The sequence below is a fragment of the Rhinoderma darwinii genome, chromosome 2, assembly GCF_050947455.1.
Source record: "Rhinoderma darwinii isolate aRhiDar2 chromosome 2, aRhiDar2.hap1, whole genome shotgun sequence".
In the NCBI taxonomy this organism is placed as follows: domain Eukaryota; kingdom Metazoa; phylum Chordata; class Amphibia; order Anura; family Rhinodermatidae; genus Rhinoderma; species Rhinoderma darwinii.
Genome location: NC_134688.1, coordinates 342635560 through 342661802, shown reverse-complemented (window position 1 = coordinate 342661802; position 26243 = coordinate 342635560). Strand labels below are relative to the sequence as shown.

Here is a 26243-nt window from a genome sequence, read left to right as displayed (position 1 = left end):
CGGCACGTTCCATACACTCTGTATTGTGTACATATGATACAATGTCCTGTCACCTACCACTGGATTAAACGCGATGTCACACAAATAGCGCTGTGAAGGGTCGGTTAGGTGAATTGTATACACTGTAGTAAGTTGCAGCCGCGCACATAACAATTACCAGTCACACTTATGGATTGATGTTAATGATTTATTTAAGGTTTTTGTGGATCAAAATATATAATGGTAAAGATGATGGTAATACAAGATCCAGCAAAAACTACGGTATATGTCACAGTATATACTGTAGTATCAGTAAGGGGTAGAAAATCTGGATTCCACAGACACAAGTAGAGATTACATATTGTCCTGTTCTGAACCTGGTCTTCTGGGTGATATTGATGCCCTGGTGACCACATTGATGTCTCTTCTGTGACAGATGTTGTAGAAATGTTAAGTCTCGCCATTGGAATTCTTGTAAGATGGCGGATTCTGCCCTTGGTTGTTATTGGTGTTGATGTTCTGTTGATATCTGCTGACTTGTTCTGGGGGGAGAAGCACACAACCCTATTAAATATTGATCATTCAGGCTGCTTGATAAATGTAGAGAGGGGACACATCCAGAGGAACTTACCTTTCTATCAGCATTGATGGTGGCTCCTCCGGTGACAGGGAGCGCTATTCTCGCCAGATGTACTGCGGAATTGATGTTTATGCTGCAAGATAAATATTTGCTATTAATGTTCTATAATGTGTGTTTCTTAGCAGACACAAAATCTAGAAGACTTTTTAAGGTGATTTGACGTAAATAAATTTCTTAATTGATTCTTGGTGTCACACTACAAACCTTGAAGATGGTTGATGCAAGCAGTGGGTCTGACCTAGAGCTGTGCTCTTCAGCATGTTACGGGAACTTTCTAATGTTCCGATGTTTTATGCCCCGGAGATTGTAACTGTTCCTTAGGAGTCCTGCAAGATGCCAAGTAATGTCTTCCATCAATAGCAATGTTCCTTGTATCCATCATTTTTGCTTAGAAGCTAATGCATCATAAAATCCAGTTCTTCCATCCATTCAGATGACAGGTTCCTTTAGGAAACTCATTGTACTATACTACATACATGCTTACAGTTGGGGAAGTTGTTCCCCAAAGCCCACAACCTTCATTCAGAAATGAAAACGTGTCTGAATACAAGGAGTTGGAATTTTAAGATTGAAAATACTTATTTACACTTTAGTTAAATTAGTTGATAAAATAAATTACAGATACAGAGGAAAACCTAAGAGATGGAAGAACATTTTCACCGCAAACATAATAGACAACTACAAAGCTCTTACCTGTAAGGACATGAACAGATGCAGCTACTTTTTTTGTCCTTTCCTCCTAATGCCCGTTACATAGATTTTACGATCAAAGCGTCCACGAGCCAAGGGGATGCTGGAATGAGAAATATATTTATGTAAGACATATGATAATGTTAGCAGGTAACCACACTTTGCTTAGTTTCACATCCTATAATCCTCCAGTGCTGTCACCAAGGTGTACAGCCACCTGCCCCAAAGTGTGAGCTCTGGCTATAAGGACCATGTAGTAATGACGGCTACTGAAAGTATCATACCAACAACATGGAGGAAAACATGACTTACTCATCTGAACCGGGCCTGATCTTTACTTCAAAGATGCCAAAAACAGGTCGGTGGTCTGAGGTCTTCAAAACAGGGCAAGAGTCGTATCTCAGGACTCGCACATCTCCCTCACATTGGCTTTTAAACAACACCCTGTCCTGTAGAGGTCATGAAAATAACAAATATCATTAGTGAAATCATATTATAATATATTATTAAACTGCAAAACAACACAGACCTAAATGTTGGGCCTACTTTATTTATATTGCAGAATATTGAGACTTTATTGCATTTTAGGTTTGACTTGGTCACACAGATTTCATTAAATAAGTATCCTTGACCCATGCTGGGCAACGACATATTACACTGGGAAACTGTGATGACAAACTCACTACATAAAAGTAAAATTAACTGAAAGCTTTGTTCATAAGAAATTACTCTTCCAGCTATAATAATAACAATTCATTACATTGGGGGAGGGGATTCATTATATAATGGGTGCTCTGGCCCATGGATTCTATTGTCTCTCAAGCTCTGTAGACCTGGAAATAAGATATCTTACCGTATATGATGGAATTCTCTGCTTTGCTGATGTATCATAGGTGTCTGTGCCAATGTCAAACTTATATGTAGGAAGGAAATCAATGGTGTGCTCCTTGAACCCTAGAAATATGGACCCTTAAGTTGAAAGAAAAAAAAGTTGTCAGTATTAAAAAAAAAAAAGGAGCAATTGATAATTTTAGCACTATATAAGAATTTGGGGAACATATCAACCATCATTTCAGTGATTTGTATTAATCTGTGGAAGTGGTTGTGGTATTAAAGGGGTTTTCCAACTTCTGACAACTGATGACATACTAACCAGATAGGTCATCAGTACATGATCTGTGGTGGTCCGACACCCGGACCCTGCACTAATCAGCTGGTCCGGTGCCTTTGAGCACCGGACGTACATGCCGGATTCAGTTGGCGCCGGCCACGGAATTGCAGCCGAGCTGCAGTACTGCAACTCTGCTCCTATTCAAGTGAATAGGAGGCAGACCTGCAGTTATGCATCATGGCAGCTATGCTATGTAAGGAGCCAACTGCTTCCGGCTCCGTACATAGCATTGTGTGCCATAACATCCGGTGCCCGCAGGCCATTGGAGCAGCTTAACGGTGCAGCGTCCAGGTGTCGGACCCGCACCGATGATATACTGATGACCTATCCGGTGGATAGGTCATCAGTTGTCAGAAGGTGGAGAACCCCTTTAATGAAGGTTGAGGAGTGATAGAGATCTGTCTACTAGTAAATATACCATTGTTCTTGGCTTCATTCAGATGGTCGTGTTTGAGGAGACTGGACATATCTTTTCCTTCGATCTTCTGCAGAAGAGATTCCACATTTTTTCTGTCCTCTTTAAGTTGAAAATTTAGGTCTCCAAACCAAAACACCCGATCAAAGCGGCTGGTGACGTCCACTGTAGAATAAAAAAAAAATAATAAATTATAGCACATGACTGCATTAGACTCAACGGATACAAATAGAGAGATAAAAGGATCCATAGGTTCAACCACATAAGTAATACTCACAGGCATTGGAGTTGATTCTTTCCGGAATAATTTGAGGCAGACGGAGACCCTCAGTGATGGTTTTATAGTCCTGGATCCTCTTGCTGACTGCCCCAACTGCCAACAAAAAAATACATATTAGCAGTGGCGAATGATCATATGGGCGGCCCGAATCGCATATTATTTTAAAAAAAACACATTGCAGCGCGCCACCGCCGCTAATGGAGAGGAGGGGTGGGTGTGAGGGATTATACGGCCGCACCGTCCGCCCTGCTGCCTCCCATTATTAGTACAGATCTCTTCATATCATCCCATATATTTCAGTTAATTATCAAATAGCAGCAATTTTATGCAAAGTAAAACTGTACATGGTCATATATTAATATTGTAAATACTTACATCTCAGATGTGAATTAATAAAAAGGAAAGATGTTCCAAAAACGGTGAAGGCAACACCCAAGGCTCCTTTAGTTTTCACATGGTGGAATAGCCTGGTTGTTACATGGGTGTGCTCTACCTCTGTATAAGAAATTAAACACAAAAAGACAGGTCAGTGGTTAAGAGTACTACTTGCAACAATGGAATAGAAATTATTTCCAATTAAACTATGGAAATATTACTAGAACATAATTTCATACTTTGTAACTGTGGTGTGAACTTTTAGATCTCCAATACTCAGAAGTCAAGAATCTGAGAGCCAAGCTCTTTGGCATCTAATTCTAATAACTAAATAAGATGTTCCAGCTAATGACTACATTCAACACTTCTTATGTAGACGTAGGAATGTGAATCTTACCTGAGCAGAACCAGATTAGTTCCCGTCGAACAAAGATGGTGAGATACAGGACTCCGAGCCCGGAGGAGTGGTATAATACATAGTGTGGTCCAAGGGTCTCCTGTAATTTTATCTCCCATTCCCGTCTACAAGAAGACACAATTTCAGATTTACATATTAATAAATGACACAAGATTAAGATACTCAACTCATCTGTATCAACACTCCATATAACCTGTGGGGATACATTTTGAAAATTAAGGAGTGATAATACAATAAGTAGAGCATTGAGAGAGAATTTGTATCAGCCGCCCTGCTGTCCATCTGCAGTCATAGGCTGGTGTAAGACAACCTGAGAAGACTTACCTGTTTGGACATCCTTCCTGAACGCCAATAACATAAATGTCTTTCGTATCATCTGATGGTAACAGCAGATCCTCCACATTTTGCGGGTAATCCTGTTCAAAATATACAAACATTAATATTGTATACAAAGAGCGCCAACTCAACTGACATAGGGTAGAATATAACCTGACTATGTGATATTCAACTACAAACTAAAGAGACATGGTTACTGGCCCATTTCATCCAACTTGAGCTTGGGCACACTGATGGGTCACAATAAATATTGTACATTACTTCTCACCTTTCCCTCCATATTCCAGGTGGCAACATATAGTCTCAACCGTCTATCTGGGAAATAGCGATCCAGTTCTCTAGCGCCGATCACAGCGCTGCTGCCAAAGTTTCTGTGAAGATATGGGGAGAATTAAAGATCTAGTGACTGTTATACCACAGCTCTGGATATCTGAGCAATGTATGAGAATTATTAGTTACATACCTTTTATGGATATTTTTGGAGCGCAGGCGGGTCAGCAGGCTGAATGCGCTCTTCTTGGTGTTCTTTGACGTAATGTCACAATATTTGCTGTGACTAAGATCGCTGGATTTTTCATCTGCCATATCAATGATGACAGAAAACTTCTGGAGCGAGATGTTAGGCTCCTCCATAGTTGGTATGTCTCCCATCAGATTTCCTTTATCAGGAATTTGGGAGACATGATATTTCTTAGATTTTTTCCAAAAGGGCATGGTTGTTTAATGCCCGGGTGCAAAACTGCACCAATGTCCTTGGTAGAAAACCAGGAGACAGTCAAGATAGAATTTGACTAATCGCCTCTAGTTCTCCGAAAATAGGACAAATCGCTAACCGTATAAGCAACACAGTAAGTAACACAGTGTCAATCCAACAGCAAGACCTAGAAAGACCAGAAAACTATAAGGGAGTCGTTACTTGGGATGAAACTAGCTGGAAAAATTAGTTATTAAATAGGGTATTCCTATAACAGAATATTGTCAATCATAAGTGTCAGAGGATCACATGACCTGGGAGCCCCTGTTGATAACATTGTACTAGGTTTGGAAGCTGAAACAATGTATTGGTTGTTAAATTGACCATATGGCATTTTAAAGGGTTGAATTTTTTTTTATATTAATTGATAACCAGAATTTAGAACCTAAGTAATTGGAGTTAGTAATAAATACTTTTTATTGTTATGTTTTTTATTGTTATTATTATTATTATGATTATATACATAATTATTAATTTTAATTGTTAATAAGGACACGTTTCCAGGGGATTAGCACTATCCTTCTACAATTTAGTCTCACGAATGCTATTAGGCTGTTTATTCCTGGACTTAATAATATTTTATTACTAAAAAAAATAAAAAAAAGCAATACTCCTTATAATCTTTTATTTATGTACATGATTCAAACATCAAATAGTTTCAATCTTGTAATAAAACCAATACTACCATAGACGCAGTAAGAAACACGGCTATCTAGACTCATCTCAAGACATCACAATAGCGGCACCTGATGTAGGTTGGTTGCATAGCCATACCAGCTAATATTCAGGATTGACCTGATATATAAATAGTATAGTCTACAGACAGAAAACCTAAAATTCACAAATATGAATTCCCTTATAAACATTTATTATGAGAATTACTGGTGTTATAAACTGGAGGGTGTGATAATAAGTTCCCAGAGATTCACATTCTTTGATTTGTGGTTGCTTTATGAATCTACCAGCAGAATACAGACACCAATTTCTGTCTGCAATCTGCATTCTGTCTATGGAGCAGATGTGACAGGCCACAATATTGCTATTTAAGCAATTTCCTAGTGTATAAGTATGCCAAATAAAAAACAAAAATAACACGACAAACACTAGAATTAGATGTAAGAATCCAATATTCATAAAGAGACTGATAGATGAGACTGTTCTAGAGACGTAGCAATGATAAAGTACTTACCGTACCGATCACATCCACCTGATAAATGACAGCCCTCTGGCCAGCACTATACTTTATACCTAAGCTCGGTGACATCACGATTGATATACACTCGGTACACTACAGTATATGGCCAAAAGTATATGGACACCAATGGTTGAGACACTGATGTTGGGCAAAAAGGTCTGGCTCGCAATTGCCTTTCCAATTCACTCCAAAGGTTTTGTTGGGATTGAGGTCCGGGTTCTGTGCAGATACGCAAGTTCCTCCACATCAAACTTGTCAAACCATGTCTTTAGGGACCCTTTTTGTGCACAGGGGCACAGTCATACTAGGACAGGAAAGGCTCTTACCCAAACTATTACCACAAAGTTGGAAGCATACAATTGTTTAAATAGTCTTATTAACCCCTACTGGAAAAATGGGGATTTAATCCAACCCCTTACAAACAATCCAGACCATTATACAAACTTCACTCCATTTTATAATAGGCACTATACAGTCCAGTAGGTAGCATTCTCCGGGCAGGCACAAAACGCAAATTCGTCCATTAGATGGCCAGATAGTGAACCGTGATTTATTACTCAACAGAACATGTTTCCAATGCTCCAAAATTCAACGGTGACGTGTTTTACACCCATCCAGCTAATTCTTGGCTCAATAATTAGGAGAGGTGTCCAAATACTATTGGCCATATAGTGTAGGTGGATTACCTAACTACACTCGTTATAACTTACAGATCTTAATATGGCATTTTTAATGGCTTTTACATGTTTTTTTTATATTACTTGATCAAAATTCTGAATGTTATTACATTGTGTTAATGTGTTAATTTATGGACATATTTTTAGGGAATTTACACTAATATAAGGATTTACTACATAACAGTCCCCTAATATGACCATACTGTAATTTCTCCTTTACAATCGAGAGACAAAATAAGTTCTCAGGGCTGCAGGGAACCAAAATTATGTGCTGTTACCCTGCAAATCTATTATCGGCTGAATGTAGGCTGCCATTTCTTACAGCCTGTGTTCTTTCTATGATATTTAAGCAATTCAATTGTATAATGAAACAAAAAAAGATATTACAACCTCTAATAAACCATATCTTGAAGGCATGGATTCAATGTTCCTAATATAATGGATCGATCAGAGTCAGGTACAGATAGAGAAATGATAGAGAACTTACCGGTCACATCCAACTGAGTGACAGCTCTGTGACCAGCATCATTGCATATACACAAGCTCTATGACATCACAATAGATGCTTTTATGACCTCACCCATAATTTGCATATTTCAAGTATAGATTTACCATCATTAATAGTAGTGACATCACAATAGATATACCCGGCGTGAGCTGCTTTTATGACCACACACATAATTTGCATATTTCAGTATGGCTTTAACAATATTTTTAATGTTTGATTGTTATTTATATTTTGAATGTAGTTTCTATATTCATAATGTTTCCGTGGACAGACTCTTACCCAGTACTGCCAAGACAGGAGATCAGAGATAGAATTAAAACCCATAATAAATTGTAAAAGTCGGAGATATGGTTCAGTCTTGGTGCATGGAACTTGTAATGTTCATCTCTCACAGTTGGTTTAGTGTGTGTCTAGTTATTACAATCTGGACGGATCTGCAGCTGCTGAACATCTGATAGATAATAATTTCTGTCTGTGTGACATTGAGGAAACAATTAATATTATATTAAAATACATAATCTTTGTAATAAATATGACTAAAAACCTGAAGACCCTCATAAGGTGCTGGGGCTCTGCACCAGTAAGAACATCCTACATGCTGCATCTCCTGTGCTCAGCTCTCGAGGGAATAAAGAGGTGGTAAGAATTTATCTATTCATCCTGAGAGGAGACGGTCAGACCTGATGTGAACGTATTCAGCATAAATAGCTCAGAGATAACTGCACATAATCTCTGCCAGTTGCTCTCCTGTTCTAAAAAGTAGATCTGTGGCACCAGAAGGCGGATAACTTCGGGAACCAACTAAGTTGGAATAGTATATAGATCATAGGCCTCCCAAGAGGGGGTAGAAGACCAACACCCAGATGTATTCATGAAAAATGGCTGCATGATATTTTTATGGATACCCCTAGAGATGAGCGAACCGGGACAACCGAACCCGGTTTCGGTCCGAACTTCCGGAAAAGTTCGGTTTGCAGCGAATCCGAACTTCACCGGGTTCATCGGCCGAACCCGTTTTGACCGAACCCGGCTACATTTTGGCGCCTGCCACATGTTACATCTAAAATGGAGGATTTCACAAGATCACCTGACATCAGGCTACCCCATAATGCCTTGCAAACGGCTCTCCCAGCCAATCAGGAGGCAGCATAGAGGCGGGCTCAAGCCTGCAATAAAAGTTTATGCACGGAGCTCAGCGGCCATTTTACAGACAGGAGCTGTAGGGATAGCATCTCTGTGCAGTAAGGGAAAGCTTTAGGAATCTAAAAGGCAGGAATCCAGCAATCGAAGGGGCTCATCCACTACTCACTACTCAGCCAGTGTGTGAATACGCTTTCAGAAGGGGCTCATCCCCGGCCGTTAACATAACAAACAAATAAAAATCCAACTTGCAATACAGGCAGCCTTTGTAGTAGTAGTACTACAATTCCCAGCATTCCCTGAGTGCACTGCAGCGTGGCTGATAGAAATTCTCATACATTGCACTTTGCCAAGCCAGTGTCAGTGTGTGAATACGCTTTTAAAAGGGGCTCATCCCCGGCCGTTAACATAACAAACAAATAACAATCCAACTTGCAATACAGGCAGCCTTTGTAGTAGATGTAGTACTACAAGGCCCAGCATTCCCTGAGTGCACTGCAGCGTGGCTGATAGAAATTCTCATACATTGCACTTTGCCAAGCCAGTGTCAGTGTGTAAATACGCTTTTAAAAGGGGCTCATCCCCGGCCGTTAACATAACAAACAAATAACAATCCAACTTGCAATACAGGCAGCCTTTGTAGTAGACGTAGTACTACAACGCCCAGCATTCCCTGAGTGCACTGTGGCGTGGCTGATAGAAATTCTCATTCATTGCCATTTGCCAAGCCAGTGTCAGTGTGTGAATACGCTTTTAGAAGGGGCTTATCCCCGGCTGTTAACATAACAAACAAATATAAATCCAACTTGCAATACAGGCAGCCTTTGTAGTAGTAGTACTACAAGGCCCAGCATTCCCTGAGTGCACTGCAGCGTGGCTGATAGAAATTCTCATACATTGCACTTTGCCAAGCCAGTGTCAGTGTGTGAATACGCTTTTAAAAGGGGCTCATCCCCGGCCGTTAACATAACAAACAAATAACAATCCAACTTGCAATACAGGCAGCCTTTGTAGTAGATGTAGTACTACAAGGCCCAGCATTCCCTGAGTGCACTGCAGCGTGGCTGATAGAAATCCTCATACATTGCACTTTGCCAAGCCAGTGTCAGTGTGTGAATACGCTTTTAGAAGGGGCTCATCCCTGGCCGTTAACATAACAAACAAATAACAATCCAACTTGCAATACAGGCAGCCTTTGTAGTAGATGTAGTACTACAAGGCCCAGCATTCCCTGAGTTCACTGCAGCGTGGCTGATAGAAATTCTCATACATTGCCATTTGCCAAGCCAGTGACAGTGTGTAAATACGCTTTTAGAAGGGGCTCATCCCTGGCCGTTAACATAACAAACAAATAACAATCCAACTTGCAATACATGCAGCATTTGTAGTACTAGTACTACAAGGCCCAGCATTCCCTGAGTGCATTGCGGCGTGGCTGATATAAATTCTCATTCATTGCCATTTGCCAAGCCAGTGTCAGTGTGAATACGCTTTTAGAAGGGGCTCATCCCCGGCCGTTAACATAACAAACAAATAACAATCCAACTTGCAATACAGGCAGCCTTTGTAGTAGATGTAGTACTACAAGGCCCAGCATTCCCTGAGTGCACTGCAGCGTGGCTGATAGAAATTCTCATTCATTGCCATTTGCCAAGCCAGTGTCAGTGTGTGAATACGCTTTTAGAAGGGGCTCATCCCTGGCCGTTAACATAACAAACAAATAACAATCCAACTTGCAATACAGGCAGCCTTTGTAGTAGATGTAGTACTACAACACCCAGCATTCCCTGAGTGCACTGCGGCGTGGCTGATAGAAATTATCATTCATTGCCATTTGCCAAGCCAGTGTCAGTGTGTGAATACGCTTTTAGAAGGGGCTCATCCCCGGCCGTTAACGTAACAAACAAATAACAATCCAACTTGCAATACAGGCAGCTTTTGTAGTAGACGTAGTACTACAACGCCCAACATTCCCTGAGTGCACTGCAGCGTGGCTGATAGAAGTTCTCATACATTGCCATTTGCCAAGCCAGTGTCAGTGTGAATACGCTTTTAGAAGGGGCTCATCCCCGGCCGTTAACATAACAAACAAATAACAATCCAACTTGCAATACAGGCAGCTTTTGTAGTAGACATAGTACTACAACGCCCAACATTCTCTGAGTGCACTGCAGCGTGGCTGATAGAAATTCTCATACATTGCCATTTGCCAAGCCAGTGTCAGTGTGAATACGCTTTTAGAAGGGGCTCATCCCCGGCCGTTAACATAACAAACAAATAACAATCCAACTTGCAATACAGCCAGCCTTTGTAGTAGTAGTAGTAGTAGTAGTAGTAGTACAACAAGGCCCAGCATTCCCTGAGTGCACCGCGGCGTGGCTGATAGAAATTGTCATTCTTTGCCATTTGCCAAGCCAGTGTCAGTGTGAATACGCTTTTAGAAGGGGCTCATCCCCGGCCGTTAACATAACAAACAAATAACAGTCCAACTTGCAATAGAGGCAGCCTTTGTTGTAGTAGTAGTAGTACTGCAAGGCCCAGCATTCCCTGAGTGCACCGCGGCGTGGCTGATAGAAATTCTCATTCATTGCCATTTGCCAAGCCAGTGTCAGTGTGAATACGCTTTTAGAAGGGGCTCATCCCCCAGGTTTTGATTCAACTTGCTGCACTCCAGCAGTGAAATGTCTGGTAAAAAAAAGGTTGTGAAAGGACGAGGTAAAGGAAAAAACACCCATGCCGTCTCCTCTTCCAGTCAAAATGTTGGATCTGTTGGTGCCAGACCCAGTACCAGCATTTGTGGCACAAGACATGTGCCCAGTTCCACTAGTAGCAGCAGCCATGTGCCTGCTGGTAGTAGTAGTAGCAGTATCAGCAAGCCAGACTGGTCCATCTCCTCCGGTGGGCGGGTTACTTTAGACAATACGGCCATTGTGGACTGGTTGGCTGGCTCGCGGTCATCTCAGCAGGAAGACTCTGACGATCTGGCTTCAAGCCAGGTTTCGTTGGATTCTAGATCCTCTACAGTTCCTTGGCACAGTGACAGTAGTAATATAGGTATTTCTAGCGTTTCCATTCCATCATCTATGTCTTCGCTCCCCCTTCCTAGCGGGAAGCCATCTTTCCTGAGAGTCCTAAGAGACATCTCCTCGGGTGCGAAGGAAGATACTGAACAACATAGTGATGATGATGATTTGTTTTCCGCGAGTCAGCCAACGGAGTGTGTTGCGGCGGTGGTGGAGGTGGAAGCGGTGTCCGAGACGCATAGCTGCGGTTGTGGGGGTGTTGGTGGAGGTAGCCATGGTGGTTAGACGCAGTAATGAGGGGGGCATGGAGCCCGCCATGATGTCACATCACATTCACAACACAGTGACAGAAGTGGCGGGGATGATGAGGAAGGCTATGATGATGATGCTGTTTTAGACAGGACGTGGGCACCAGGTGACGAGGTGATGACGGCGTCAGAGGAGGAGGGTAGTAGTGGCGGCACTGGCCGTGATAAACAGCCAAGCCGAGGTAGGGGCAGAAGTCAATCTGCAAAACGTTGCAGCGGTAGGGTCAGCTCAGGAGCCGGTGACGGCGACACTGATGCTGGTGTAGGCTCCCGAAAAAAGCCTGCCAGACAAGGGGCAAGCTCGGGTGGTGGTGGTGGTGGTTTTGGTGGACGTGGTACTACCTCTTTACGATACTCTGCCGTGTGGCAATTTTTCTGTACCTTCCCGGAGGACGAAAACATGGCACAGTGCCGTATCTGCAAGCAGAAAGTAAGGCGTGGGCAGGGCAGCAATGTAGGAACTACCGCTCTACGTAAACACATGGAGCGGCATCACAAGGCCATGTGGGACAATCGACATGCCCCACCATTATCATGTACATCTAATGAAGACCCCTCTGCCGCTGCTGCTCCGAGTCCCTGTCATCTAAGTAGTAGCCAGGCCTTATCCACCATGTCGTTGTCATCATCATCATCACTGTCATCTAGTGCTCCTCCTACGTCCCGTCAGTTATCTATTACGGAATCGTTGTCCAATAAGCAACAATATATACCCAGTCATCCACTTGTCGTGCGGCTTAATTCACACCTGGCTAAGTTGTTGGTGGTGCAGTCGCTGCCGTATTACCTGGTCGACTCCGCCGGCTTCAAGCAATTGATGGCGTGCGCTTAGCCTAGGTGGCGAATACCTAGCCGACATTACTTCTCCAAAACAGCTGTCCCTGCCTTGCACAAGCATGTGGAGGAAAAGGTGTGCCAGTCCTTGCAATTATCCGTGTGCAGCAGGGTACATGCCACCGTCGACACATGGAGCAGCAACTATGGGCAGGGACAGTACATGTCTTTCACGGCCCACTGGGTCAATATTTTGCAGTCCGATGCACCACCGCAGCAATGCCAGGCATTACCCCCTCCACACTTGTATCTTTCTGGTTCAACTCCGGACACCAGGCGCCTACCATCCTCCTCCTCCTACTCCTCCTCCTTGCCTTCCTCCTTGGAGGTCTTCCCATCCCCGACAGGACACAGCGTATCTTCCACTACTCCTCCCTCCTCTTTTCATAGTTGCAAGGTGAAGCGCCACAACGCTGTCTTACACCTGCTGAGCCTGGGCGCGAAAAGCCACACAGGGCAGGAGCTGCTGCTGTGCATCAAGGAGGAAATCGCACGCTGGCTGTCTCCTCTGAAACTCACACTGGGCAATGTTGTCTCTGATAATGGGAAGAACGTTGTGGCTGCACTACGTCTAGGTCACCTGACACACGCTCCTTGCATGGCACATGTGATCAATCTGGTCATAACATGCTTCTTAAAGTCATATGTTGGTTTGAAGGGTGTGCTGGCCATGTCCAGGAGGGTTTGCGTTTGCTTTAGACGTTCGTATGCATTTAAGCACGCCCTCCTGGACTTGCAGCGTCAAAACAATCTCCCAGAACACAGCCTGATTTGCGACGTTCCAACACGTTGGAATTCCACCCTGCACATGTTGGACCGTCTGTACGAACAGCGGGAAGCCGTGAATGATTTCCTGATGCAGCAGACGGGCAGCGTTTGGAGCCAGTGTAATTTCGAGCTCAGGCACTGGCAGCTGGTTAGAGATGCATGTCGCGTTTTGAGGCCCTTTGAAGAGGCCACACGATTTGTGAGCCGTGACGCTAGCGGAATTAACGATGTTATGCCGCTGATATTCATTATGGAGCAAACGCTCACAGTGATGATTTAGCAAAGGATGGAGGAAGGATCACATCTGGCTATGGATGTTGAGGAGGAGGAGGAGGATGAGGAAACAGGACCTGAAGAGGAGCTGGATTTGGAGATGGAATCACAGGAAGGGATAGGGGACAAGGCAGCCGCACAACATGACAGTGATGGTGGTGATGACGAGTCTGACGACGACCTTGATGATGGACAACCATGGCAGTATGGGGCGGAGATGGAACCAACCGGGCCCTCTAAAACGCTGGCCAGGATGTCGAGCTGTATGCTTCGTTACTTGCGCGCTGACTGTCGTATTGTTAGCATGAAGCAAAGAAATGAGTACTGGATAGCCAAACTTTTAGACCCTCGGTATAAAGCCAGAATGGGGGAGTTTTTTGCGCCTTCCGAGAGGGAGGCAAAATTGGCTTATTATCGAGAGAAGCTATGCAGCCAGCTTGTCACGGCTTTCAAACGGCAAACACCTGCTGCAAGCATGTCTGACCGGGGGCCACTCTCCGCTCCCCACTGTCTCATCGTTCCACCGCCTCTGGCAGAGCTACCTCTGCAATAGGCGGCAGCAGCGGTAGCAGCAGCAGCCAATTCAGTTTGGAAAATATGATGACAACATTTTTACATCCAATACCCCGACCTGACACACATCGTTGTCACCAAAGGGATGTTCACCATCACCAGGTGCAGCACCTAAACAACCAGGTTCACTCGTACCTGGACTGTGCCCTTTCTCCGTCAGAAATGCTGATCCCAGACCCCATGGACTTCTGGGTCAGCAGATTGGATTATTGGCAAGAACTGGCCCAGTTTGCCATGGGTGTACTGTCTTGTCCACCCTCCAGTGTAGCGTCAGAGAGGGTATTCAGCGCGGGAGGGGGCTTCGTCACCCCTAAGCGAACAAGATTGTCCACCAACAGCTTGGAAAATCTCAAGTTTCTGAAAATGAATCAAGCGTGGATCGGTGAGGATTTTAAAACCCCTGTGCCTGATGCCACTGATTAGATCTGACATTGCTGCTGCCGCTGCCGCCTGCTGCTGCCGCCTGCTACTATGGGATTCTGTCCTGTCCACTATTTTTTTAATGTGCTGCTGCTACTACCACTACCACTCTTGCTGTCTGTGTTGGCTACCTCTACTACCACCAATACACCTCCACTGCCGCCCGTCTGCTACAAGCAGGCCTGTGGCCTGCCCCACCACAGGGCTTTGCCCTGTGACTGTCGTCCAGTCTCTTTTTTTAATGTGCTGCTACTACTACTACCACCCTTGCTGTCTGTGTTGGCTACCTCTACTACCACCAATACACCTCCACTGCCGTCTGCTACAAGCACGCCTTAGGCCTGCCCCACCACAGGGCTTTGTCCTGTGACTGTCGTCCAGTCTCTTTTTTTAATGTGCTGCTACTACTACTACCACCCTTGCTGTCTGTGTTGGCTACCTCTACTACCACCAATACACCTCCACTGCCGCCCGTCTGCTACAAGCAGGCCTGTGGCCTGCCCCACCACAGGGCTTTGTCCTGTGACTGTCGTCCAGTCTCTTTTTTTAATGTGCTGCTACTACTACTACCACCCTTGCTGTCTGTGTTGGCTACCTCTACTACCACCAATACACCTCCACTGCCATCTGCTACAAGCAGGCCTGAGGCCTGCCCCACCACAGGGCTTTGTCCTGTGACTGTCGTCCAGTCTCTTTTTTTAATGTGCTGCTACTACTACTACCACCCTTGCTGTCTGTGTTGGCTACCTCTACTACCACCAATACACCTCCACTGCCGCCCGTCTGCTACAAGCAGGCCTGAGGCCTGCCCCACCACAGGGCTTTGTCCTGTGACTGTCGTCCAGTCTCTTTTTTTAATGTGCTGCTACTACTACTACCACCCTTGCTGTCTGTGTTGGCTACCTCTACTACCACCAATACACCTCCACTGCCGCCCGTCTGCTACAAGCAGGCCTGAGGCCTGCCCCACCACAGGGCTTTGTCCTGTGACTGTCGTCCAGTCTCTTTTTTTAATGTGCTGCTACTACTACTACCAGTCTACTACCCTTGCTGTCTTTGTTGGCTACCTCTACTACCACCAATACACCCCAACTGCCGCCCGTCTGCTACAAGCAGGCCTGAGGCCTGCCCCACCACAAGGCTTTGTCCTGTGACTGTCGTCCAGTCTCTTTTTTTAATGTGCTGCAACTACTACTACCACCCTTGCTGTCTGTGTTGGCTACCTCTACTACCACCATTACACCTCCACTGCCGTCTGCTACAAGCAGGCCTGAGGCCTGCCCCACCACAGGGCTTTGTCCTGTGACTGAAGAGTGTCTTTTAATGTGCTGCTACTATTACTACCACCACCCTTGCTGTCCGTTGGCTACCTCTACTACCACCAATACACCTCCACTGCCGTCTGCTACAAGCAGGCCTGGAGGGCTTGTGAAAAGCCATTGCTTGTTACTTTTACCTCCATGTATGGATGAACCCCGGCAGGCATCTGCCAATAAAAAGGGTCAATTTTTGGAGGGCTTGTCAAAAGCCATTGCTTGTTGCTTTTACATCCATGTATGGATGAACCCCGGCAGGCATCTGCCAATAACAAGGGTCAATATTTGGAGGGCTTGTCAAAAGCCATTGCTTGTTGCTTTTACATCCATGTATGGATGAACCCCGGCAGGCATCTGCCAATAAAAAGGGTAAATTTTTGGAGGGCTTGTCAAAAGCCATTGCTTGTTGCTTTTACATCCATGTATGGATGAACCCCGGCAGGCATCTGCCAATAAAAAGGGTCAATTATTGGAGGGCTTGTCAAAAGCCATTGCTTGTTGCTTTTACATCCATGTATGGATGAACCCCGACAGGCATCTGCCAATAAAAAGGGTCAATTTTTGGAGGGCTTGTCAAAAGCCATTGCTTGTTGCTTTTACATCCATGTATGGATGAACCCCGGCAGGCATCTGGCAATAAAAAGGGTCAATTTTTGGAGGGCTTGTCTAAAGCCATTGCTTGTTGCTTTTACATCCATGTATGGATGAACCCTGGCAGGCATCTGCCAATAAAAAGGGTCAATTTTTGGAGAGCTTGTTAAAAGCCATTGCTTGTTGCTTTCAAATCCATGTATGGATGAACCCCGGCAGGCATCTGCAAATAAAAAGGGTAAATTTTTTGAGGGCTTGTCAAAAGCCATTGCTTGTTCCTTTTACATCCATGTATGGATGAACCCCGGCAGGCATCATGCCAATAAAAAGGGTACATTTTTTGAGGGCTTGTTAAAAGCCATTGCTTGTTGCTTTTACATTACATCCATGTATGGATGAACCCCGGCAAGCATCTGCCAATAAAAAGGGTCAATTTTTGGAGGGCTTGTCAAAAGCCATTGCTTGTTGCTTTTACATCCATGTATGGATGAACCCCGGCAGGCATCTGCCAATAAAAAGGGTAAATTTTTGGAGGGCTTGTCAAAAGCCATTGCTTGTTGCTTTTACATCCATGTATGGATGAACCCCGGCAGGCATCTGCCAATAAAAAGGGTCAATTTTTGGAGGGCTTGTCTAAAGCCATTGCTTGTTGCTTTTACATCCATGTATGGATGAACCCCGGCAGGCATCTGCCAATAAAAAGGGTCAATTTTTGGAGGGCTTGTCAAAAGCCATTGCTTGTTGCTTTTACATCCATGTATGGATGAACCCCGGCAGGCATCTGACAATAAAAAGGGTCAATTTTTAGAGGGCTTGTCAAAATCCATTGCTTGTTGCTTTTACATCCATGTATGGATGAACCCCGGCAGGCATCTGCAAATAAAAAGGGTCAATTTTTGGAGGGCTTGTCAAAAGCCATTGCTTGTTGCTTTTACATCCATGTATGGATGAACCCCGGCTGGCATCTGACAATAAAAAGGGTACATTTTTGGAGGGCTTATCAAAAGCCATTGCTTGTTGCTTTTACATCCATGTATGGATGAACCCCGGCAGGCATCTGCCAATAAAAAGGGTCAATTTTTGGAGGGCTTGTCAAAAGCCATTGCTTGTTGCTTTTACATCCATTTATGGATGAACCCCGGCAGGCATCTGCCAATAAAAAGGGTCAATTTTTGGAGGGCTTGTCAATAGCCATTGCTTGTTGCTTTTACATCCATGTATGGATGAACCCCGGCAGGCATCTGCCAATAAAAAGGGTCAATTTTTGGAGGGCTTGTCAAAAGCCATTGCTTGTTGCTTTTACATCCATGTATGGATGAACCCCGGCAGGCATCTGCCAATAAAAAGGGTCAATTTTTGGAGGGCTTGTCAAAAGCCATTGCTTGTTGCTTTTACATCCATGTATGGATGAACCCCAGCAGGTATCTGCCAATAAAAAGGGTACATTTTTTGAGGGCTTGTCAAAAGCCATTGCTTGTTGCTTTTACATTACATCCATGTATGGATGAACCCCGGCAGGCATCTGCCAATTAAAAGGGTCAATTTTTGGAGGGCTTGTAAAAAGCCATTGCTTGTTGCTTTTACATCTATGTATGGATGAACCCCGGCAGGCATCTGCCAATAAAAAGGGTAAATTTTTGGAGGGCTTGTCAAAAGCCATTGCTTGTTGCTTTTACATCCATGTATGGATGAACCCCGGCAGGCATCTGCCAATAAAAAGGGTCAATTTTTGGAGGGCTTGTCAAAAGCCATTGCTTGTTGCTTTTACATCCATGTATGGATGAACCCCGGCAGGCATCTGCCAATAAAAAGGGTCAATTTTTGGAGGGCTTGTCAAAAGCCATTGCTTGTTGCTTTTACATCCATGTATGGATGAACCCCGGCAGGCATCTGACAATAAAGAGGGTACATTTTTGGAGGGCTTGTCAAAAGCCATTGCTTGTTGCTTTTACATCCATGTATGGATGAACCCCGGCAGGCATCTGCCAATAAAAAGGGTCAATTTTTGGAGGGCTTGTCAAAAGCCATTGCTTGTTGCTTTTACATCCATGTATGGATGAACCCCGGCAGGCATCTGCCAATAAAAAGGGTCAATTTTTGGAGGGCTTGTCAAAAGCCATTGCTTGTTGCTTTTACATCCATGTATGGATGAACCCCGGCAGGCATCTGACAATAAAGAGGGTACATTTTTGGAGGGCTTGTCAAAAGCCATTGCTTGTTGCTTTTACATCCATGTATGGATGAACCCCGGCAGGCATCTGCCAATAAAAAGGGTAAATTTTTGGAGGGCTTGTCAAAAGCCATTGCTTGTTGCTTTTACATCCATGTATGGATGAACCCCGGCAGGGATCTGCCAATAAAAAGGGTCAATTTTTGGAGGGCTTGTCAAAAGCCATTGCTTGTTGCTTTTACATCAATGTATGGATGAACCCCGGCAGGCATCTGCCAATAAAAAGTGTCAATTTTTGGAGGGCTTGTCAAAAGTCATTGCTTGTTGCTTTTACATTACATCCTTGTATGGATGAACCCCGGCAGGGATCTGCCAATAAAAAGGGTCAATTTTTGGAGGGCTTGTCAAAAGCCATTGCTTGTTGCTTTTACATCAATGTATGGATGAACCCCGGCAGGCATCTGCCAATAAAAAGTGTCAATTTTTGGAGGGCTTGTCAAAAGTCATTGCTTGTTGCTTTTACATCCATGTATGGATGAACCCCGGCAGACATCTGCCAATAAAAAGGGTAAATTTTTGGAGGGCTTGTCAAAAGCCATTGCTTGTTGCTTTTACATTACATCCATGTATGGATGAACCCCGGCAGGCATCTGCCAATAAAAAGGGTACATTTTTTGAGGGCTTGTCAAAAGCCATTGCTTGTTGCTTTTACATTACATCCTTGTATGGATGAACCCCGGCAGGCATCTGCCAATAAAAAGGGTAAATTTTTGGAGGGCTTGCACTCAAAGCCATTGCTTGTTGCTTTTACATTACATCCATGTATGGATGAACCCCGGCAGGCATCTGCCAATAAAAAGGGTAAATTTTTGGAGGACTTGTGAAAAGCCATTGCTTGTTGCTTTTACATCCTTGTATGGATGAACCCCGGCAGGCATCTGCCACCATAAAGGGTACATTTTTTGAGGTCTTGTCAAAAGCCATTGCTTCTTCTTTTACCACCTTATATGTATGAACCCTGGCAGGCATTAGCCGCCTAAAATGGTTAATTTTTGTACCTTTTTTAACAATGCATTAAGCATACAACATGCACAAGTGCAGTGGTTTCTGTTAGTTATCACCGTGTCCCATCCGTTTTCCTATAGCCATACATGTTGGTGTAACTTTGACACTAACTTTGCCTTAAAGACAGCTCAAAAGTACTTGGATACACTCATGGGTGACCTAAGAGTATTATACAGGGCTTCTAGGGCTTTTAAACAGTGTTATACATGATTTTTAGGGGCTTTCTTGTATAACAGGTTCGGTCAGAACTAGTTCGGTCCAAATCAAACTTTTTCATGAAATTCTGCGAATCTGCCGAACCAAACTTTTCATAAGTTCGCTCATCTCTAGATACCAAATTCTCTGCAGCATTTGAAGTCAAGAGGACCAAAGAAATCCTGCCTGGTCCCTTAATCCGGGTCACTCCTAAAACCATTGCTGGCCCATTAGGTAAACTGTAAAGACAGGGAGCGACATCAAGAAATGCTTAAGTGATTTACAAATGTCTCATGTCCTCATCATCCAATGGTTGCCAGTGAACCTCATATAACTACAGTATGTATGAAACCCATTAATACCTGAGAAATCCACAGCATGTAGAAGGTTCAAGGTGTTTATTTTATTAGTCATTAATTAAGTGAATAATTTGTCATAATAATGTTTATCGGGCATAAATGTTTCTATATTTCTCAAGTTAGTGGTGTTATATGTGATCCCAGAAATGCACCAATTATCTTTTTAAACCAAGCTCCGTTTTTCTGATAGAGAGTTCATTCCCTGCTTCCCTTTACACAGCTTTATTGAAATAATAAAATTTTGGGTGCCTGCAGGTACAACTAGGGCAGCTTTCTGTATATGGATTTACTGGATGTTGCATTGCACTAAGTGGAAGTTATATAAATTTATATACAGCAAACAGTACACAGAGACAGCTGCAGAAACAGGAATTATATTATTCAAAGGGGTTATCTGGGTTTTTAAAACTGATGGCCTGTACTTAGGATAGGATGTCAATATTAGAGCGGGGTGGGTTCGACTCTTGTCACCCTCGCCGATCAGCTATTTGAATGGTCTGCAACCCTTGTATGAGAGCTGCAGCCTCTTCATTGTTTTCATGGTTTACCTTCTCGTTCGTATTAGCACGTGCTGTTACATTTCTAGTGGCTGTGTACGGTATTGCACCCCTGTCCCATTAAAATTAAGGGGTCTTGTTAGGAATTGGATTATAAAAGCGGTAAGGTTTAGAATCTTAATTTATATAGGAGTCCTGTTTAAATTCTGAATTTATATAGGGGTCTGGTCTGGGGTATGAATTAATTTTGGTGTTTGATCTGGGGTCTGAGTTTATTCTTGTTACTTAAAATGCTGGGAATTGCTGCAGAAGCAATAGGCCAAAATAGTCTGGGCAGCAGACTGTGCATTTATTATAGCAAGTCGTCATAACAATCTTGGCTGGAAAGGGAAGAAAAGGAAAGAGAACGTCTACAATCAGCGAAGACGTCACCTGTGAGTCACTGGATTTAATGAGGACATGTCAATCCTCCAAACATGTCTATTTTAGCAAATGTATGTATGCTTTTACCTATCCAAGCGATTGTAAGATTCTTCTCTCGTGACACATTGGACTTTGTTACTGGTAAAACTTGGTAGATACATTCAGTATTTATTTGTGAAAAACACCAAAATTTTGCGAAAAATTAGCATTTTTACAAATTTCTATGTATCTGTTTGGAATACATATGGTTATACCACACAAAATAGTTACTAATTAACATTTCCCATATCTCTATTCTAGATTGGCATAGTTTTTTGAACATCCTTTTATTTTTCTAGGACGTTACATGGCTTAGAACTTTAGCAGACATTCTCACACAAATTTCAAAAGGCTGTTTTTACAGGGACCAGTTCAGTTCTGAAGTGGCTTTGAGGGGCCCATACAATACAAACCCCCATAAAGCGCTCCATTTTAAAATCAGTACCCCTCAAAGTATTCATAACAGCATTTAGAGAGTTTCTTAACTCTACAGACCTTTCACAAGAATTAGAGCAACGTAGGGGTAAAATGTACAAATTTCAAGTGTTTTTGCAGAAATAAATTTTTAATCCCTTTTTCTCTGTAACACGGAAGGTTTTACGAGATAAACACAACTTAATATTTATTGCCCAGATTCTGCAGTTTTTAGTGTGCTAATTTACTGAAGCACAGGCCTGAGAAGCAATGTAGTGCCTAGAGGATCTTGGGGCCTTCTTTTTATTAGATTATATTTTAGGCACCATGTCAGGTTTGAAGAGGTGCGATGCCAAAACAAAGGAAACACCCCAAAAAAGTCCCCATTTTGGAACCTAAACCCAACAAGGAATTCATCTCGGCATATAGTGAGCATTTTGACCCCACAGATTTTATTAGAATTTGTATGTCAAAATAAAAATGCATATTATTTTCCAATAAGATGTTGTTTAGCTAAAAAGAAAATCAATTTCCACAAGGAATAAAGAAGAAAAAGCCACCAACATTTGTAAAGCAACTTCTCCAGAGTATGGAAATACCCCATATGTCGTCATAAACTGCAGTTTGGGCACATGGCAGGGCTCAGAAGGGAAGAAGCGCCATTTGGCTTTTGGAGTGCAGATTTTGCTGGATTGGTTTCTTGGTGCCATGTCGCATTTGCAAAGCCCCTTAAGGTAACAGTACAATGGAAACTTCCCAAAAGTGACTTCATTTGGGAAACTACACGCCTTGAGAAATTCATCTAGCATTTTTACCCCAAAGGTGCTTCATAGATTTTGTTAGAATTTGGACGTGAAAATAAAAAACTATATTTTTTTCCAATAAGATGTCATTTTCGCTGAAAAAAACCCAATTTCCACAAGGAATAAAGAAGAAAAAGCCCCCAAGATTTGTAAAACAACTTCTCCAGAGTATGGAAATACCCCATATGTGGTAATAAACTGCTGTTTGGGCAGACAGCAGGGCTCAGAAGGGAAGGTGTGCGATTTGGCTTTTGTAGCGCAGATTTTGCTGGATTATTTTTTCCAAAGCCCCTGTGGGACCAAAACTTTGGAAACTTCCCAAAAGTGACTCCATTTTGGAAGCTATACGCCTTGACGAATTTATCTAGGGGTGTAGTGAGCATTTTGACCCCAGAGGACTTTTATAGATTTTTTTAGAATTGGGCAGTGAAAATAAAAATGTCATTTTTTTCCAATAAGACTTAGATTTAGCGCAACATTTTTATTTTCTTAACGAAAAATGGAGAAAAAACACCTCAACATTTGTAAAGCAAGTTCTCCCGAATATGGCAATACCTAATATGTGGTAATAAACTACTGTTTGGGTACATGGTAGAGCTCAGAAGTGAAGGAGCGCCATTTGGCTTTTGGAGTGCAGATTTTGCTGGATTGGTTTCGGGGCGCTATGTCGCATTTGCAAAGCCTCTATGGTACCAAAACAGTGGAAACCCACCAGAAGTGACCTCATTTTGGAAATTACACCCCTCAAGTTATTCACCTAGTGATGTAGTCAGCATGTTAGCCCTGCAAGTGTTTTCCAGAAATTAGTGTACACTCAATGTTGCAGAGTTAAAATGGCAATTTTTCCATAGCTATGCCAATATGTGGTACCCAGCTTGTGCCACCATGAAAAGACAGCTCTCTAACTATTATGCTGTGATTCCCAGATTTAGAAATATCCTACATCTGGCCCTAATCTTTTGCTTGGACATTCGACAGAGCTCAGGACAGAAAGAGTACAATGCAAAATTGAGGCCTAATTTGGCGATTTACAAAGTAGTAAAGTAGTGAGCATTTTTACCCACAGGTCTTTTCTATAAATTAATGCACTACAAATGGTGCAAAGTAAAATTGCAATTTTTCCCTAGATATGCCATTTCAGTGGCAAATATGTTTTGCCCTGCTTGTGCCACTGGAGACACACAATCCAAAAATTGTTAAAAGGGTTCTCCCGGGTATATTTGTGTAAGTAAACTGCTTTTTGGGCACACTGTAGGGCTCAGAAGGGAGGGAGCGCCCATTTGGAGTTTTCTTGGTAGTAGTTTTGTTTGGAGTATTACTGGTGTTTCAGTTTATAACGTGGGGGTACATGAAAGTTGTGCGGAGTACATCAGGGCATAATAATTGGGTAAAAAAGAAAAAAACAATAATTCATAGATGTGTGTTACGCTGTCAAGTAATCTTTTATGCACAGGCCAGTGTCGCACTGATAAATGGTGTCATTTCTTATCCCCATTTTGGTACACACTCTGCACCTCTGCAGTTTGGGGAATTTTGCTGGGAAGTGTTCTGGTATAATGCAGGTGTCCTCGCTTCCAGAAGATATGTTTGGGCCCTCCCATTCCTTGTTCCCTAATTTTTTTATTTTTTTATTATAGACATAGTGGATGAGGGCTGTTTTGTTGCGGGACCAGCTGTCATTTTTACTGCTACCATTTTGAGGTACATGAGACTTTTTGATCACTTTTTATCTTATTTTTGGGAGGCAAGGTGACTAAAAAACAGCAATTCTGGCAGAGTTTTCTAGTTTTTTTTATGCAGCGTTCACCATGCATTATAAATTACATGTTACGTTTATTGTGCGGGTCAGTACGATTCCGGCGATACCAAATTTATAGCACTTTTTTTCTGTTTTACAACTTTTTGCAAAATAAGTTAGTTTAGTAAAAATATTTTTTCTGTCACCATGTTCTGAGAGCCATAACGTTTTAATTTTTCGTTGATGGAGCTATATGAGGGCTTGTTTTTTGCAAGCTGAGCTATAGTTTTTATAGTTTTCATATCATTTTTGCATACATGCGACTTTTTCATCACTTTTTATTCCAATTTTTGGTAGGCAAAGTGACCAAAAAAAAGCAATTCTGGTATTGTTTTTTATGTTAATTTTTTTACGGCATTCACCACATAGAATAAATAACATAATATTTTTATAGTTCAGGCCGTTACGGACGCGGCGATACAAAATATGTATGGTTTATATATTTTTTCAATAATAAAGGACTTAATAAGGGAAAATAGGCTATTGTGTTTTATTTTATGACTTGAAACTTTTATTTTATTTTTTACAACTTTTTTTTACTTTTTTTACATTTATTTTTAGACCCACTATGGGACTTGAAGGTCTAATTTCTGATTTATCTTCTAACACATAGAACTACCTATGTAGCGCAATGTATTAAAACAGTCAGTCGTTCACTGACAGCAAGCCGATTAGGCTAACACCCACGACTGATGACGCAGGCTCAGCTTCTGAGCCAGCTCTTTCTTCCCATCAGTACCGGAAGCCATTTAGGACCCGCCTCCAGGTGGGGCCTATGAGGCTTCCGTACTAGGCAGATCGGGAGGCCAGTGTTAGGCCTCCGGTTGGCATTGCAGCCATCTGCCCCCTGGCAAGTCCGCCAACTGGGGAGGCAATTGGCTACAAACACCTTAAATGCAGAGGTCACTTTTGACTGCTGCATTTAAGGGGTTAACGGCGGACATCAGGGCTCATTTCGGTCCCCGCCATTATATCAGGGTGTCAGCTGTAACATACAGCTGACAACCAGGGATGATAGCACTGACTCAACTTCTAAATCCATTTGTCATATGGATATGGCAATTTGCGGGAAGCACTGGCTTTCCATAACGTATCCATACGACAAATGTCGGGAAGGGGTTAAAGCTGTGATGATTTGGCAATATGGTAGGCATGTGAGAGATGTTGGTAGACTCTTGTCTTGATGTGGACACCTGAGATAATGCTGCACAGACTTTGTAAGTAGGCAGAGCTAATTCTATATAAGGAGGTGATTTAGTGTGTGCCATGCTTCATTGTTGTTGTTGGCTGCAGAGAGCACGTCAGTGGAGAGTGATGGTCCTTGATTGAGAGAGTACAGTGGAGCATTCTGTCAACTGTGAGGACGAAATACTGCATGGGACTGGCGGCGGAACAGAAACAGGAGAAAGGATTTTGGAGAGGAGTTAGTTGTGCAAGCTTTTATTGCTGTTAAGATCCTGATGGGCGGTATGCACCAGTAACCTTGACCAAAACCGGCTGATCCGAGTGACTTTTGATTGGGAGATCTTGTGTCTGCTGCATGTGGTTACGGACCTCCTCCTAAGGGAAAGAGCTCCTGAACTAAGGCAGGTGGAGGCTGTGGATACTTGTCGAATAGAGAGTGGCCAGAAGCTCAGTCAAGGAAAGACACGTGAGTCTGTGTAACGAAAATGAAATGAGTTGCGCCGTGCGTATTTACAGTTCAAAAACCGCCTGTACCACTTTGAAACTGTAACCGCCAAGGTCCGTTCCAGCTAAAAGACTGCAACCGATAAACCTGGTCCCATTTGTGTATT

The 26243-nt window shown here is 43.0% G+C and overlaps 1 protein-coding gene across 1 annotated transcript; it reads right to left on the bottom strand.

The window, feature by feature from the left end:
* Window positions 1–829: 829 nt before the first annotated feature.
* Window positions 830–25489, bottom strand: LOC142741851 (phosphatidylinositol polyphosphate 5-phosphatase type IV-like). Its single transcript, XM_075851177.1, has 7 exons — window positions 25444–25489; window positions 3173–3268; window positions 2899–3060; window positions 2163–2278; window positions 1622–1758; window positions 1313–1412; window positions 830–945 (listed from the first exon to the last, which is right to left on the bottom strand). The coding sequence occupies exons 1-6, from the start codon at window positions 25487–25489 to the stop codon at window positions 1337–1339; spliced, it is 633 nt and encodes a 210-aa protein (XP_075707292.1). The 3' UTR covers window positions 830–945; window positions 1313–1336.
* Between the last annotated feature and the right edge of the window lie 754 nt (window positions 25490–26243).